Raw genomic sequence first — 17,407 nt, 5'->3', positions numbered from 1 at the left:
ACTGTAGATATCCAGGCTTCTCTGTCCTTGGATTTTCCCAGGCAAGAATACTGGAGTGGGTTGCCATTTCCTTCTCCAGGAGATTTTCCCAACCCAGGAATTGAACCTGTGTCTCCTGCATTGGCAGGTGGATTTTTCACTGCTGAGCCCCCAGGGAGAAGTGAAGCATAGAGCTGCCATAATACCAAGCAATGCTCCCTCCTGATGTTTATCCCAGAGAAATGAAATCTGTGTTCACACAAAAAACAGCACATGGATGTTGATAAAAGCATTATTCACAACTGGCAAAAACTGGAAACAGCCCAACTGTGCTTTGGCGGGTGAATGGTCAAACAACCAGTGGTACGTGCGTACTGTGAAATCTGACTCAGTGATGCAAATGGACACGCTGTTGACTGACTTGGCAACACGGATGCATTGCAAACGCACTGGGCATGTGTGTGCGATAAGTTGCGTCAGTCGCGTCTGACTCTTTGCGACCTTATGGAGCATAGCCCTTGAGGCTCCTCTGTCCGTGGAATTCTCCAGGCAAGAATACTGGAATGGATTGCCATTTCCTGCTCCAGGGAATCTTCTGAACCCAGGGATGGAACAAACCCATGTCTCTTACATCTCCTGCATTGGCAGCTCGGTTCTTTACCACTAGCGCCACCTGGGAAGACACCCTGAGCATAAAGGAGGCCAATTTCAAAAGATTACCTGCCATATGAGTCCATCCACCATACATCCTGCACCTCCATGCACTTTACAGTCCATAAATCCCAGAATAAGATATTCTGAAAAGGCAAAGCCCTAGGGTCTGAGAACAGATCCGGGGTTGCCAGGCATCAGGACAGGGGCCTCACCGCAGAGGAGGATCAGGGCTGCCTGCCTTCCTGGTCAGCTTTGTGAGGACCCTCAGTAACCCCCGTGCACTTCTCGTAGCTGGCAACACAGATCTCAGAGACGAGAGTCCAGCCCAGTGCAGCAGTTCATGGTGTTGGACAGGGTGCCCCATGGGTGTGGAGTGAGGGCCTGGTATGCCTTGCAGCAGGAGCGTGTTCCTGGTCCCCTGAGCTGGGACATGGCAGTGGACTGCAGCAGTGGGGGTAACGGTCCCAGGGGCCAGGACACTGCCCTGGATGTTAGCCTGTTTAGTTGGAAGCAACTTTAGTGCACGTATAAACTTCTGGTCTTAGAGATGAGCTACCTGAGACTCAGAGAGAGCGAGGCACTAGCCCAGGGTCACAGCACATTACTGGCAGGGCAGGATCAGACCTGGGTCTCTTGACACCCATCTGAAACCATCTGTGTGTCCTAAGCTGTTCGTATCTGGCTGATGACCCCAAGCAAGGACAGTCTGGCTTCTCCTCTGCGCCATCGGGCTACCATCCAACCCATGTGTTCATGAGAAACCTGATCCGGCCGCCTTCTCAGGGCCTTGGGCTTCCTCCTAGTCTCACCTTCCTCTTCATGGAAAAACTCTCTGGTGGATTGTTTCCCAGGGCCAGGTTCTGCCTGCTGCGTGCAGATGATGACTTGCCGGGGAAGGGCCTGACCTCCTCCGAGCGGAGTGGCTGACATCCAGGGAAACGGGAGTCACCGAACCGGGCTTCCTGCAGGAGAAGACATTCTGACCCAGAGCCTGTTCTCGGAAGAATCCGGGAGGCTCTTACTTTGTCCCTTTAACCAGACCCCCTGCCAAGGAGAAGACTTCTTCTCGCTCACGTCCATATCCTCCCAGCTCAGCCTGCCCTCATCCTCTCCTTGCCCCCTGTGGTGCTGTGTGCGCCTGTGTGTCTGAGAGTTGTAGGAATCTGTGTGTGTTTGTGTGTCTGGGTGTGTTTCGGGTTTTGGGGAATACAGCACAATCCCTTTGGCTTTCTTTCTCTAAGGACCAGGGCCGGAGTCTCCTGTTTAACCGGTGGGCAGCACAGGGGCGGGATTGGGACAGTTCCATTTCTTCCCCTAGACCTTGTCCCCTGCCCTCCCCTCACCTGGCTTGGAGCACCCTGCCCCATGCCCCCTCCTCCCCTAGACCCGTACTCCCAGGGTTTCCAGAAGCTCTCACGTGTCCAGACACAACTTCAACAAGCAATTCCTCACATTCCTGTCCTTTCTGCACCCTCGCCCCTCTGCCTTCCTCTTCCTAATTCTCCTCCTGAGCCCCTCCTGGGCCCGAGGCTGGCCAGCTGGGAGAGGCCGGGTCTTCACCCGCGGCCTGGCGCCCTCATGCTGAGCGGCACCCGCTGGGGAGGTAGCTCTTTGGGGAGCGCTGCTCTCACTTATTCCCTTGGATACTTTTTTCCCATTTGGAATAGAAACAGAGCAGCTCTGGCACCAAGTGAACTTGCCGCAGGTCGCCCTCCTGCAGACAACTCCTCATCCTCTCCAGGCTCCTCTTCCCTGGGGGGAGGGCCAGGGAGACCCCAGGGGAGTGGGCGAGAGCATTGGCCTCCCTCCTGCCTCCCCTTCTCTGCCCACGCTGAGTCCACTGCCTCGGTCCAGGGAGGCAGGTGTCCTGTGTGTGCAGATACCGCAGTTCTTGCTCAAGCCTCGTGGAGTTAATGGGCATCGAGTTCCCAGCTGACACTAGTGGTAAAGAACCTGCATGCTCATGCAGGAGACGTAAGAGACGTGGGTTCAATCCCTGGGTTGGGAAAACCCCCTACAGAAGGGCATGGCAACCCACTCTAGTGTGTTTGCCTGGAGAATCCCATGGACAAAGGAGTCTGCTGGGCTACAGTCCACGGGGCCACACAGAGTCAGACAAACTGAGTACCTATAGCATGATACGCTAGTCCCCTGTAGCCAAACACTGTAGATGGGGTGACTTAAACCACAGATACTTATCAGGACTTTGGAGGCAGAGAAGCCCAGGATGGAGGTGCCTGCTGATCTAGTGTCAGATGCAGGTTCTTCCTGATTTTCTGACAACAACCTTCTTGCTGTGTGCTCGTACCGAGAGCTCTTTCTCTCTTCCTCGTCTTCTGAGGGTGCTGATCGCACCATGAGGGTCCCACCCACATGACCTCATCTACCTGATTACCTCCCAAAGGCTCTGCTTCCTAATGCCATCACATTGGGGGTTAGCTTTCAACATACGAATGTGCAGGGGGTACGCAGTCATTCAGTCCATAATAGGGGGCATATCCCCTTAAACTCCTCTGGTCATTTTGTCACTGGGTCCTGGAAATAGGGAGGGAACCTTGGGGTGCAGTGTGACGGGGTGGGCAACTGCAGCTGTTTAGCCCATTGCAAACCTGGAGGAGGGGTGTGGGGTGCAGCAGCCCTTGATCTGAGAACCAGGGCCTCGTGGCATTTCCCAGCTTGGCCAGTCCTTTTCTGCAAGGCCCTGGGGGGTTCCTTCACCTCCAAGTCTTTAAATTTCATCAGGGCTTTTTTTTTTTTTTTTTTCATCACGGCTTTTAACTGAAGGATAGTTAAGATGACTCTTCCTAGAGCTACAGTTGATGGGTTTTGTGATCCAGAAGCCTGAGTCTCAGACTGCCTGCCTGCCAGTCCAGTTGGGTGGATAGAGCAGAGTGGGGGCAGCAGCCCTGGAAGGGACACTCCTTGCTGACTCCCTCTGAGCTGGCAAACCCCAGGGCTCCATCCGGCCCCAAACCCTGTCCCTCCCACTCAGAGGTCAGCAAGGATGCCTGGGCGCTAGGAGCTGGCTGGGGGCAGAGGAGCAAGAGGGCACAAAGCAGCCTGTCAAGGGCAGGTGTACCCCCAAATCTGACTCCTGCCCTCCCACTCAGCCACTGGCTATGAAGTGTTCCTCCTGGACCTTCAGAAGGGCACCCTGACTTGATTCCTCTGCCCGGACTGTCCTTTCTGGTTGGTCCATTCTGATTTTCATTTCCCGTCTCCAGGTAGGCAGGTGGTCAGTGATCAGAGCTTCTGGAATGTGTGTGGGTTGGCTCCCCACGCCCCGCTCAGCTCTTCCCCTAAGGTGGGGTCTGGGGGAGGGGACTGCCGCTAGATGGGGAGGGCCTCGGAAGAGGGTGGGCTCTGGTCACTCCCACCCTTTCACCCCCCCTGTTTTGTGTCCCCCACAGCCTGCGATTGCCACCCTGTGGGCGCTGCTGGCAAGACCTGCAACCAGACCACAGGCCAGTGTCCCTGCAAGGACGGCGTGACCGGCATCACCTGCAACCGCTGTGCCAAGGGCTACCAGCAGAGCCGCTCACCCATTGCCCCCTGCATAAGTACGCGGGGGGCCTCTCCTCCCGGTCGTGCCGGGGCTCAGGGTCACCCATGTCTGGGGGTCAGCGGGGGTAGCTCTCATTGAGGTGGATCTCTGCACTCAGTGGGGACCTGTGTGAGACCCCCAAGCCTATGGGAGTCTCAGCAGAGCCAGCCTGTCCATGGCTCTGTTCTGACAGTCTCCTGCTCCCAGGGTGGGGGTGCCAGGGGAAGCACATCCACCTCTTCCCGTATCCACCTTGGCCCTGGGCCTGGGCTGGGAGTGAGGTCTGGATCAGGGGCTGCTGCTGTGGGAATTCCAGGCCCCTCTGCCCCGGCAGATTCGGAGCAGAAAGAACGGACTCTGGGCTGGGCACCCACGGCCTTTAGGAAGGATGGCAGCGTCTCTGAGGATTCCAGAGGCCCCTGCAGGCTAGTGGTCAGCCCCTTAGTTGCTGGAACTTGGGGAAGGAACAGGAGTGGCTCAGCGCCTTGGCTCGGGAGAGTTTTAACATGTTAAAACCGCACAGGTGTCATGAGCAGAGGTTTAGCCCTGGTGGACGCCAGGGGCCTGGCTGGGCACTGGCCCCTGGCCTTAGCCTGTTTGATTCTGAATACAGGGCTGACCTGAACCCAGAAGGGAGGACGAAGGAGGAGCGAACCCCAGCCTCTGAGGCAGACCCCAGGCACGAGGCTGCCTCTCCGGAGCAGGGCTTAGCACACCCTGCCTGGGGATTTGGCTCACTGCCTGGTTTTGTGTGGTTGGCTGGGTTTTTTTTTTTAAAAAAACCTTTTAAAAATGATTGAAACAAAAATTAAAAGATTACTAATTTACGACTTGTGAAAATGATATGAAAGGAAGTTCAGCGTCTGTAAATAAAGTTTAATGGGACCCAGCCGGGCTCACTTGTTCACGTGGCCTGTGGCCACTTTGGGGCTGTGACGTCAGAACCGAGTAGTGGTGACAGAGCCCCTGTGACCTGCAGGGCCCGAAATGTTTCCTAGCTTGTCCTTTGCTGGAGCAGTCGGCCCACCCCTGCTTTATGGTTTTCAGTGTCCTGTAGCTCTGGGTGGGCACCAGCTTCTCAGGTCAGATACCAGGGTCTGGGAACAAACAACCTGAAGCAGAGCAGGAGGCTGGGGGCCAGGCAGCTGCTTGGAGTCCTTGGAGCGGACCCCTGGATCTTGCGGGGAATCCGCTCCCCCCCCGCAACACACTGGGCCGGAGTCTTTGACATCCCACACCTCACCCACCTGACTTGAGTGTGGCCGCACGTCCAGGGCACTCCTGGCTGCGTGGCTTCCAGCAGATCTTATGACCAGGAGATGTTGCCGTGGTAACAGAGGATAATGCAAATCTGAACCACGGGAAATTGAACCTGTGTCCATCCAGGGTGGAGCAGGTTGAGATGGTTTTCACAACGTCTAATTGTCCGGGTCTCACAGCTTGCGAGGATCTTTCTCTTCCAGCCCTCCAGAAAGCTGAACGTTTTTAGAAAGCTGGGAGGAGATCAGCCCCACCCTCCGAGCTTGTGAAAACATACGGGAAGCAAACGAGATCTCCCTGTGAGGGGGTCGGGAGCTGTCGAGTTCCCAGAATGGCTGGAAGCAACATTCAAATCCCTGAGGGGAAAGACCTGGAAGTGGAGCTGATGTTTCAGAATTAGGGATGGAAACCTTGGGAGATGGGAAAGCATCTCACTTTTCAACACGCTCTGTACCTTTTCCCTTCCTGTTGAAAAGGGCGGGCTGATGCTGGGGGTGAGCGTCACTGTCAACCACCTAGAGACCCAGGATCTCCCTCCTGGGATTTCTGTGAGCTCTTCCTGCTGGCACCAGGTTTCAGGTGTCCAGACAGGACCTTGGACGCTTGTGTCTGTTTGATCACAGCTCTGGGAGCCACGGGGCCCTCTGCTCAGTCCCAGAGCCAGGCCTGAGGAGCGGGGCTCAGGCTGCCAGAGTGCCTCCATGGCCACTGGCCCCAGCCCCTTTCCTGGACTTGCAGGATTAGGGTGGGCTGTCTGGATTTCCCTCTGGAATGTTCCTGCTGGGACCAAGAAGCTCATGAAGACTCAGAGGGAGCCCAGCTTCTTAATGAGCTGCTGTAACAGGGCACCTGTAGCTTGCTGTCAATGATAAAACAACTTGAGAGTGGACTTTCGGCTCCATATCGAGGGAGCCCTCTGCCTGTTCCTTCTGAAGGTGCAGAGCTGGCTTCTGCGGGCGACCCTCAGGTTTGCCCCCAGGCCCGAGTTTTCCATCTTGACAGTCCCCCAGGGCCCAGGTGGCAGCTGATCTAAAGTCTGGGGGTCCAAGGGAGATCTTAACCCCTAGCAGTCAGATGGTGGCCAAAACCAGCGGGGTTTGTGGAGGTGTCTGTGACCCCACATTCATATGGTCACTCAGCAGGGGAGGTGACTCCCTGCCACTCAGGGAGTTTGGGTTCGTGGTTTGGCCCCGGCTAGAAAGAGAAGCTGGAGCCGTGAAATCTCGGTCTTTCCTAGAGACTGGCTGAAGCTCTTCACCTTTTCTGAGCCCAGGACCGGAGCTTGTAGGAACTCGTTGCTGTTCTCAGTAGGAGAGGAATGGTCCCAATAGAGCACACTTCTGTCTGGCCCTGTGATCTTCCACATTGTCAGTCTGTTCTCCCTGCTGAGAAGACACCTTAGCTCTTGAGGTGTGAGCCCGTGGGAACCTAGGCCAGAGTGCAGGCCCCTCTCTGCATGTGGAAGACACCCCCTAGCACCCTCACATGCCACCCCTGCCATGGACACCTTCCCCACCCACGAGTCAAGGTCAGCCTGAGCTCAGAGTCTGTTGAGGATGAGGAAGGGGGACCTAAGGACCCCTCTCTGTCCCCGGCCCCAGGCGAGTAGATGGCACACAGACAGCAGAGCAGGCAGAGTCCTGCCTTCCCCTCCTCCAGTCTCTGCCAGGTGGAGGGGCGGCTTCCAGCCGAGAATAGGGTGGCCTGGCCCCTACACCAGGCTTTCCCTTCGTACCTGACTGTCATCTCCCGGGGTGAAGAGTGGGACCAGGAGGGAGGGCCCAGGGACGTTGGGAGGAATCTGCACTGTGCTCTTTCTTCTCTAAGGTCAAAAATAACATGTTCTGACCTCGTTTCCCTTTCCCTCCATCTTGAACCCCGTAAAGAGATCCCTGTGGCACCGCCGACCACTGCAGCCAGCAGCGTGGAGGAGCCCGAAGGTAAGCGGTCCCTTTGCTGCTTTCCTGCTTTTGCTGTGGGGTGCGCTGGGGGCTGGGGAGGTGGGGTTAGAGGGGCCAGACTCCTCTGAACCACCACTGGGGCGCGGGCTGGTATCAGTGGTTCCCCTGGGCTGCACTGAGCAAGATGGAGCCACATGGCATTTTGCTGGGATGATGTCCCTTCTAAGAATAAAGGGGAGGAGGCTTTATTAGTGCCTTGGGCTAGCTTCTCTTCCAAGCCTGGGACCCTCAAAGCCACGGTCCTCCTGCTCAGCCAGAGGGGAAGAAGCTGTCTTCCAAGCAGGGGCCTGTAAATTCCTTCTTGCAGAGAGGGAAGGAGATGGGTGGTGGGGATGGAAAGGACATTCTTAGAGCACTGGGGTCCACAAACAGAATGAGGAGGGGTGTGAATCGGGACAGGAAGAAACTCGCTCTCATTGTCCGTTTCCTCTAACCGAAATCAAGAGTTTCCAAAAAGAAAAAAAAAAAAAAGAAGAACTTCCCTGGTGGTCCAGTGGTTTGGACTCTGCACTTGTACTGCAGGGGACATGGGTTCTATCCCCGGATGGGAACTAAAATCTCGCATGCTGTGTGGCCCAAAAAAAAAGAAAGTTTCCTCCATTGCAAAGGTGGACCACAAACCACAGCTGGGTCAGCAACATCGGAGATTTGGCCACCTGCAGAAATCCCAGCCATTTCCACATCATGTTAGAGTTGGTGCAGGTATCATGAAATATTATTTATGCTTGCTAATTGCTTAAAAATGATGAAAGTTACCAGCCCCGCTGTGGGATCTTGATTTATAATCATTAATAAAGAAACACATACATTACATCACTGTGCCATAAATCTGGGGTTTTGAAAATATTTGGGTAAGTGTATTTCAGTATTGATTAGTTTCCTTTGTAGTCCTGTGGATTTTATTTCTGCATTTAGAAATATTACTATGAGAAAGGACCCATGGACATCACCAATCCTTGGTACAAGAAGGGTTACCCAACCCTGGCTTTGGGCACAGAGAGGACTCAGAGCCTGGCTGGAGGGGGCACCGGGTGGAAAGCAGGTCAGGCTGTACCCAGTGCCGTGGGCCTGGGGTCACATGGGGCTTTTGTGTCCTGGTACTTGGAATAGGGAGCTTTCCAGGTGGCTCAGTGGTAGAGAATTCGCCTGCCAGTGCAGGAGGCCCAGGACGCACGGGTTCAGTCCCTGGGTCTGGAAGCTCCCCTGCAGAGGGAAATGGCAACCGACTCCAGTATTCTTGTCTGGGAAATCCCACGGACAGAGGAGCCTGGCAGGCTGTAGTCCGTGGGGTCTCAAAAGAGTTGGATATGACTTAGTGACTAAAACAACTTGGAGTAGGAATGGGCATGGGGGGCAGGAATGGTGACAGTGGGGCCCCCAGGGGACATCAAAGCCAACTCGGGGGCCCCCTTTGCTCCTCTCCTGGCTGGCCTGTGGGGGAGGCCTGGGTACCCACGTGGTCACCTGAATGCTTTAGAATAGACTGGATTGTTTGGAGTGTCGGCCAGTCCCTGGGAACTTGAGAAAATGGATTCAGGACTTGGATATTCATAGTCACCAAATGGCCCTCAAAGAGGAAAGGACAGAAAATTTCAGGGAGTGCTGGAGGCCTCACTGGGGAGAACCAAACACATAGTGGACTTAGGTTGCTGGGTCTTCAGCACCTTTGGTTGAGTCTCAGGGACACTTACAGGAGAAATTGTGCTGGGAAGGGGCTGGAGGAAACAGCATCATGGGTGCCTGGGAGGGCACTCTTTGATAAAAAACAGATTCAGAGGGACAACCCCAGTTCATCCAGCTCCTGGGCATCCCTGATAGCTCAGTTGGTAAACAATCCTCCTGCGATGCAGGAGATTCCGGTTTGATTCCTGGGTCGGGAAGAGCCCCTGGAGAAGGGATAGGCTACCCACTCCAGCATTCTGGCCTGGAGAATTCCATGGACTGTATAGTCCATGGGGTCGCAAAGAGTCAGACACGACTCTTTGAGCAACTTTCCCTTTCAGAGCAGTTGAGAAGTGAGAAGACACTTTCAGGTCATGGAGTCCTGCTTCTTGCTTTTGCTGTGACATGAGCCCCAGCAAAGCTCGCTAGGATGAGCTCCTCGGGCTGAGAACACAGCCCATCCAAGGTCAAGGCAGATCTTCATGCTCTCTCACTCTTGTCTCCCACTTTTCTGGTCCTTGGAATCTTGACTTTAGGTTTCTCATGGTGGTTTTTGACTTTTTCCTTCCAAATTAGAAATGTGCAAATGGAATAGAGGAGAAGCAAAAAATAACTCATGAGATTTCTCTACAGGCCACGAGAAGCTGGTATAAAGCTCAACCAGACAAAAGATTCCTGGGCAACTAAGTTGTAGCATCTTCCTTTGAAAAAACTTTACCAATTCTCAGTTAAGTTTTCTCATTCCTTTTAGTTTTGTTACTGTTTATTTCCTTTCTTTCTTCTGGACCTTGGAAAACATGATTTCAGTGGAAGCAAACAGTCAACAAACACCCTGAACAGAGCGCTTCCTCCACCAAGGGGCTAGGTGAGCAGGTGTGATGGCTGTTGAGATGCTGGGTCCTTGGCCAGACCCGTTGTGACCTTCTCTGGGTCTCCGGATGCCCAGGATCTCTCATGCTCTCCCCAGGGAGCTTGGGCCAGATCCGGATCATGGGCTCTGGGACTCTGGGGTCTGCCTCCACAAAGGCCTTGCTTGCCTCTTCTCAGCAGGAGGGAAGTTGTGGGCAGGAGGCCAGGGGGCCCCCTGGGAAGCAGGGCCTGGGAGCTCAGTCCATCCAAGCCTGTCGATTCTTGCAGTGTTTGAATAGGGAAGGCCTCCATGCTGGGCTGCCTGAGAAAAGCTTGTTTACTTTTGCCTGCGGAACGAAGGAGAATTAATAAAGCCTAGAATTTGTCCTGAAAGCTGATGGACATAACCTCACCCTGAACTCACCCATCCCCTTGAAGGGCCAGTTCTCTCCGGGAATGTTGTCCACCTGCTTGCTGAGCCAGCTGGTACCCCATTTTGGGGGGAAGGGAGGCAAGTAACCGTGTGCCTGTGGGAGACCTGGGGCTGGGAGGGAGATAAAGACCACCCACTTTGAACCCACCGATTTGTAGTTGTAGAGACCTCTACCCCTGCGTCCCCTCACCATGCATCAGCTCCAAGGTATCGGTCCATCTGCATGTTTGGTTTGTAGAGGCCCCTGGGTTTAGCGGAGTAAGCGCTGTCTCAAAGCCAGGATGGAGAAGGCAATGGCAGCCCACTCCAATACTCTTGCCTGGAAAATCCCATGGACGGAGGAGCCTGGTGGGCTGCTGTCTGTGGGGTCGTACAGAGTCGGACACAACTGAAGTGACTTAGCAGTAGCAGTAGCAAAGCCAGGAGATCTGGGGTTGATCCAGCATTGACTGTGAAGCCTTGAACAGAGCAAAGACTGCTGTCTTCTGCCTCCTTGAAGGATGAAAGGATGGAACCACTGGTCCTGGGCCTCCCTGCCCTGCGTCTCCTGGGAGGAATGAACTGCTAAGCTTTCTTCTTCCGTGTCTAACACCTGCTCACTCTGGTGATCTGCTGCTCCCACGAGCCTCGCAGGCCCCCGTGGGCAGAGGGTTCAGGTAAATAGTTAACACCTGGCTGGAGGTGCAGCCTGATTTCTAGCCTTTGCTGCTCTCCCTGGTGTAAACCAAGCCCAGGTGAGCCTCCCCACTGGAAATAGAATGTAGATGCCTTGGGAACCAGAAAACCAGAGAGAGGCAGGGCGGCCTCTGAGAAGGCCAGGCGCTGTTGGCTTGGGCTGGCCTCTGGGTCTGAAGGGACATGGCTGTCGTCCGAGTGGAAGCTGGACCCTGGATGGAGGTAGGAGAGCGAACAACCAACGCCTGGGCCCCCACCACCTCCCAGCTGGTCTTGGGTCCTCCCTGCAGCCCAGCTGCACTTACCCCTTTTGGGGCCCCACATGGTGCCCGCTGCCAACTGCTCCAGCGGCCCAGCCTGGGGGTAGAGGTAACTTCCAAGGCCCCCCACCCCCAGCAGCCCTTCATGGGAGCCAGACAGCTGAATCTACATGAGCCAGCAACCCCCCCAACTCAGGTGCTCCCAGGTGTGGGGGTGTTTAAGGGGGTGTGTGTGTGAGGGGTAGGGGTGGGCTTAGAGATGTCACCTCTGGTGACCCAGCAGCACCTCTGTTTTTTCCTGGAAGACAATTTGGTTTTTCTAGACCTGTAGCTGGATAGGGTTGGATTATTCTCACTTTAGACTTTGGTTTTCCAGGGGAGGGGTTAAGACTTGAACGCGGCATTGGCTGGTGTTTGGGTGGGGGTGGGGTGGGATGGGGGGGTGAAGGGCACCGAATTGGGAGTTTTGCCTGAGCTTATTTCCTCTGCTGTGAAATTGGGTAGTGATAACACTGTTGAGTATGGTTATTGTGGGGACTAAATGAGATGATCGGGGTAAAGACTCTGGTTCGACAGTGGGCTTATAAGTGCTCAGTAAAAAAAAAAAAAAAAGGCAATGGAATGCCATGGAAAATACAGATGCTTCCCTGGTGGCTCAGTGGTAAAGAATCCGCCTGCTGATGCAGGAGGTGGAGGGGCGGGGTGTTGATCCCTGGGTCAGGAAGATCCTCTGGAGAAGGAAGTGGCAACCCACTCCAGTATTCTTGCCTGGAGAATCCCATGGACAGAGGAGCCTGGGAGCTACAGTCCTTGGGTTCGCAGGAGAGTCAGACACAAATTAGTGACTAAACAACAAGATGATGGAGGGAGGGGCTGAGCTGGGCTAAAGTCTCTCCATTCCTCACCAGGAGTGTGGGTTTACTTGAGGACGGGTGCAGAGAGTCAGCCAGAGGGAGGGCTCTTGGGAAGACCTTGATTGGAAGCAGGTGGGGCTGCCCAAGACAGAAGCCAGGTGGCCTCCTCACAGACCATAAGACCTTCTTAAAGACTGGAAACCAGTTAAAGGGCTTGACTTCACAATAGCCAAAAGGTGGAAACAGCCCAATGGCTGTTTACTGGGACAAGTGGCAGAGCCGGTAAACTCCATGTGTTGTGTCCATATGATGGAATATCATGCAGCCATAAAAAGGGATGGAGTACCAGCATGAGCTAGACCTGTTGAAAATACTAGAAGAAAGTATGAATGCTAGTACCTTGAATGCTAGAATTTAAATGCTAAAACCTTGAAAATACTATGCTGAGTGAAAGAAACCAGACTAAAAAGGCCACACAGTCTATGATTCTGTTTATACAAAATGCCCAGAGTAAGCAAATCCAGGGATAAAAAGTAGATTTGTGGTTGCCATGGAGTGGGAGCAGGGAGAGATGGGGAGTGAGTGACTGATGGGTGCAGGAATTCCTTTTGGGGTGATGGAAGATTCTGGAACTAGAGAGTGGTGATGAGTAACACTGTGAATGTACTTAATGCCACTGAATTGTACATTTAAAAATGGTAAATTGTATGTGTGCTTTATCACAATTAAAAAAATTTTTTTTTGTTTGTGCCAGGTCTTGGTTGCGACATGCAGGGTCTTTGCTCTTTAGTCACGGCTATGTGAACTCTTAGTTGCAACATGTGGGATCTAGTTCCCTGACCAGGGATCGAACCCAAGCCCCCTGCATTTGGAGCATGGAGTCTTAGCCACTGGACTCCCAGGGAAGTTCTTACCAGAGGTTTTTTTTTTTTAAGTTGAATTTTTGAGGTCAGAGTGCAAGGGTGCAGTGGATCTGGTTTGTTTGGGGTGGGCTGACTGGAGAGCCGGAGCCCTGGGGATGGGGTGCTGGGGCTCAGGCAGCAGTGGGGGAACATGCTTGCCTTCCTGACCCCTTGTTCACTGGGAGACTTCTGAGGTTGGGGGGCTTCTTAGTACCTCCCCACTTCATCCCCAAGCAGAAATAGCTCAACCAACACGGGGAAAATGGTGGACATCCTCTGTGACCTTCTGGACGTACAGCAGTGGCTGTGTGGCTTAGTGTTATGTTGAAAAGATCTGCCCGCACAGCCCGCGTCCTTTTCTCCTTTTAGGGTTGTCTGAGAAGGATGTGGTTCCCTGGGTCCCAGTAAGGGAGCCATTGTTACTCCTGGTATAGGAGAAAGGGACCTGTGAGTTTGTGGGGGCGGGAGTGGGGAGTTGGGATCCCCGACCACAATCACCTGTAAGCAGCTCTGGCTACTTGTAAGGACAAGGTCTGTTAATTGATTGCTAATTGGATTTCAAGAGATGGAGTGAAACAGGATGTAGGGCTGTCCAGGATCAGCCATTTGAGTAAATGGCCATCAGATAAGTATTGCCCCTTGAAGAGGTTGGTCCAGACTCAGGAGTGAAGATAAAGCAATTCTGGCTAAGAGAAGGAGATGACATTTATAGAATGCCTGCTCCGTGCTCAGCAGTCTTCCCAAATCTTGGCCGTTTAATCACCTCATTTACCTAGGTGAAGTAAGTACTGTTATTACCCCATTTTACGTAGGAGAAACTGAGGCTCAGAGAGGTCAGCGAGCTGAGATTCCAGCCTCAAGGTCTGTGAGTGGTGGTATTTACGGCTGTGCTGGGTCTTCATTGATGCCTTGGGCTTTCTCTAGTTGCAGTGAGTGGAGCTACTCGTCACGGGGCTCGGGCTTCACTTTGCGGCGTCTTCTCTTCTTGTGGAGCATGGGCTCTAGGGTGTGCGGGCTTCAGTGGTTGCATCTCGTGGGCTCTAGAGTGAGGGCTCAGTGGTTGTGGCGCCTGGGCTTAGTTGCCCTGTGGCGTGTGGGGTCCTCCTGGACCAAGGATTGGACTGGTGTTGCCTGCTTCTGCAGGTGGGTTCTTAACCGCTGGACCACCAGGGGAGTCCCTGTGAGTGGCATTAACCTCCATGTCATTTGACCTCTCTGTAGCCATGCTAGTTGGCCAGTGTAGGGTAATTAAAAATTTTTTTTAAAAATATATAAACACGTATATATGAATATATATATATATATATATGAACACATGTAGCCACATACACATGACCTTGTGGTAACATGCTACCAAGAGAGAAGACAAACTTGTGTGTCCACAGTTCAGTTCAGTCGCTCAGTTGTGTCCAACTCTTTGCGACCCCATGAATTGCAGCATGCCAGGCCTCCCTGTCCATCACCAACTCCCGGAGTTGACTCAAACTCACGCCCATCGAATCAGTGATGCCATTCAGCCATCTCATCCTCTGTCATCCCCTTCTCCTCCTGCCCCCAATCCCTCCCAGCATCAGGGTCTTTTCCAATGAGTCAGCTCTTCTCATGAGGTGGCCAAAGTACTGGAGTTTCAGCTTCAGCATCAGTCCTTCCAATGAACACCCAGGACTGATCTCCTTTAGGATGGACTGGTTGGATCTCCTTGCAGTCCAAGGGACTCTCAAGAGTCTTCTCCAACGCCATAGTTCAAAAGCATCAATTTTTTGGTGCTCAGCTTTCTTCACAGTCCAACTCTCACATCCATACATGACCACTGGAAAAACTGTAGCTTTGACTAGATGGACCTTTGTTGGCAAAGTAATGTCTCTGCTTTTTATTTTATTTTATTTTTTTATTTTTATTTTTATTTTTTTTTTACCATCATACAAAAAAGGATTTTATTTTGGGAAGTCGATTCCTAATTTATGGCAAGTTTTACTTTAGAAATAAAACCACGAAACAACGCAATCTAATTCAATCTTAAAGGCTGGCATGCTGAGCAAGGAATGTTCTTATTCTTTGTAGGAGTTCCTTCTTTACACTGTCAGGTACCAGGGCTCTGCCTTTTGGTGTGATTTCAGCCACCAAGTCATCAACAGTAACGTGTTCTAGTCCCTTTTCTTTAATTACCTCTTTACAGTGTGCCTTCAACTGATCCTTCCAGCCACATTCAATTAATTTAGCTCTCAGCAACTCTTTGAGGCGTTCTCTTTCTCCAGTTTCTATCAACTTCTGGTTAATCGTTGCTCTCATCTGCGCATCTTTGTTCATCTTGCTAACCACCATCACCGCAGGCGAGGGCCATCCCTTCCCAGCGACGAAATGACCCTTGCGGGGACGACCGTTACCTACCACACTCTTCGGCTGCCCGGACCTAGACCCTCAGTAGCTCGGGCATCTAAGCACACAGAAAGCTAGCACACGCATTTCCCATGTCTCTGCTTTTTAATATGCTGCCCAGGTTGGTCGTAACTTTCCTTCCAAGGAGTAAGTGTCTTTTAACTTCATGGCTGCAGTCACCATCTGCAGTGATTTTGGAGCCCAGAAAAATAGTCTGACACTGTTTCCACTGTCTCCCCATCTGTTTCCCATGAGGTGATGGGACCAGATGCCATGATCTTAGTTTTCTGAATGTTAATCTTTAAGCCAACTTTTTCACTCTCCTCTTTCACTTTCATCAAGAGGCTTTTTAGTTCCTCTTCACTCTCTGCCATAAGGTTAGTGTCATCTGCATATCTGAAGTTATTGATATTTCTCGCAGCAGTCTTGATTCCAGCTTGTGCTTCTACCAACCCAGCATTTCCCATGATGTCTCTGCATATAAGTTAAATAAACAGGGTGACAATATACAGCCTTGACATACTCCTTTTCCTATTTGGAACCAGTCTGTTGTTCCATGTCCAGTTCTAACTGTTACTACCTGATCTGCATACAGGTTTCTCAAGAGGCAGGTCAGGTGGTCTGGTATTCCCATCTCTTTCAGAATTTTCCACAGTTTATTGTGATCCACACAGTCGAAGGCTTTGGTGTAGTCAGTAAAGCAGAAATAGATGTTTTTCTGGAACTCTCTTGCTTTTTCGATGATCCAGTGGATATCGGCAATTTGATCTCTGGTTCCTCTGCCTTTTCTAAAACCAGCTTGAACATCTGGAAGTTCTCGGTCCACGTATTGCTAAAGCCTGGCTTGGAGAATTTTGAGCATTACTTTGCTAGCGTGTGAGATGAGTGCAATTGTGCGGTAGTTTGAGCATTCTTTGGCATTGCCTTTCTTTGTAATTGGAATGAAAACGGACCTTTTCCAGTCCTGTGGCCACTGCTGAGGTTTCCAAATTTGCTGGCATATTGAGTGCAGCACTTTCACAGCATCATCTTTCAGGATTTGAAATAGCTCAACTGGAATTCCATCACATCCACTAGCTTTGTTCATAGTGATGCTTTCTGAGGCCCACCTGACTTCACATTCCAGGATGTCTGGCTCTAGGTCAGTGATCACACCATTGTGATTATCTGGGTCATGAAGATCTTTTTTGTACAGTTCTTCTGTGTATTCTTGCCACCTCTTCTTAATATCTTCTGCTTCTGTTAGGTCCATACCATTTCTGTCCTTTATCGAACCCATCTTTGCCTGAAATGTTCCCTTGGTATCTCTAATTTTCTTGAAGAGATCTCTACTCTTTCCCATTCTGTTGTTTTTCCTCTATTTTTTTGCATTGATCACTGAGGAAGGCTTTCTTATCTCTCCTGGCTATTCTTTGGAACTCTGCGTTCAAATGGGAATATCTTTCCTTTTCTCCTTTGCTCTTCGCTTCTCTTCTTCTCACAGCTATTTGTAAGGCCGCCTCAGACAACCATTTTGCCTTTTTGCATTTCTTTTCCATGGGGATGGTCTTGTTCCCTGTCTCCTGTACAGTGTCACGAACCTCCGTCCATAGTTCATCAGGCTCTCTGTCTATCAGATCTAGTCCCTTAAATCTATTTCTCACTTCCACTGTATAGTCATAAGGGATTTGATTTAGGTCATACCTGAATGGTCTAGTGATTTTCCCTACTTTCTTCAGTTTTAGTCTGAATTTGGCAATAAGGAGTTCACGATCTGAGCCACAGTCAGCTCCTGGTCTTGTGTGTCTACAGGGGACCTTAAATCAAGGTCGAGATGGAGGTGCAGCCAGTTAAAAGCCACTTTCTCCCACAGGTGCCAGTTAAAGTGCCCCTTGGGAGTGTGGTTGGTCAGTGTGGGGCGCTGGGGTGGCTGGCGTGCCTGAGGCCACAGGGTCTGGGCTTGGGAGAACCACTTAGCAGTGACCTGTCCCTTTGGTCACAAGGCAGCTGAGTGAGACG

The 17,407-nt window shown here is 52.1% G+C and overlaps 2 protein-coding genes across 4 annotated transcripts in view; one reads left to right on the top strand and one right to left on the bottom strand.

The window, feature by feature from the left end:
- The window catches only part of NTN1 (netrin 1), a 206,965-nt gene that overhangs the window by 142,504 nt on the left and 47,054 nt on the right, over nucleotides 1-17,407 (top strand). For all 3 annotated transcript variants that reach the window (XM_043474285.1, XM_043474276.1, XM_043474289.1), the window contains exons 4-5: nucleotides 4,044-4,193; nucleotides 7,324-7,377. In XM_043474285.1, the coding sequence (XP_043330220.1) occupies nucleotides 4,044-4,193; nucleotides 7,324-7,377 (204 nt within the window). The remainder of the gene's footprint in view (nucleotides 1-4,043; nucleotides 4,194-7,323; nucleotides 7,378-17,407) is intronic.
- Nucleotides 14,950-15,370, bottom strand: LOC122445295 (transcription and mRNA export factor ENY2-like). Its single transcript, XM_043474340.1, has one exon. It carries the CDS (start codon nucleotides 15,353-15,355, stop codon nucleotides 15,050-15,052), a length of 306 nt encoding a protein of 101 aa, XP_043330275.1. The 5' UTR covers nucleotides 15,356-15,370; the 3' UTR covers nucleotides 14,950-15,049.

The sequence above is a fragment of the Cervus canadensis genome, chromosome 1 (genome assembly GCF_019320065.1).
Source record: "Cervus canadensis isolate Bull #8, Minnesota chromosome 1, ASM1932006v1, whole genome shotgun sequence".
In the NCBI taxonomy this organism is placed as follows: Eukaryota; Metazoa; Chordata; class Mammalia; order Artiodactyla; family Cervidae; genus Cervus; species Cervus canadensis.
The sequence above is the reverse complement of the archived record's forward strand: the minus strand, read 5'-3'. Positions and strand labels throughout refer to the sequence as shown.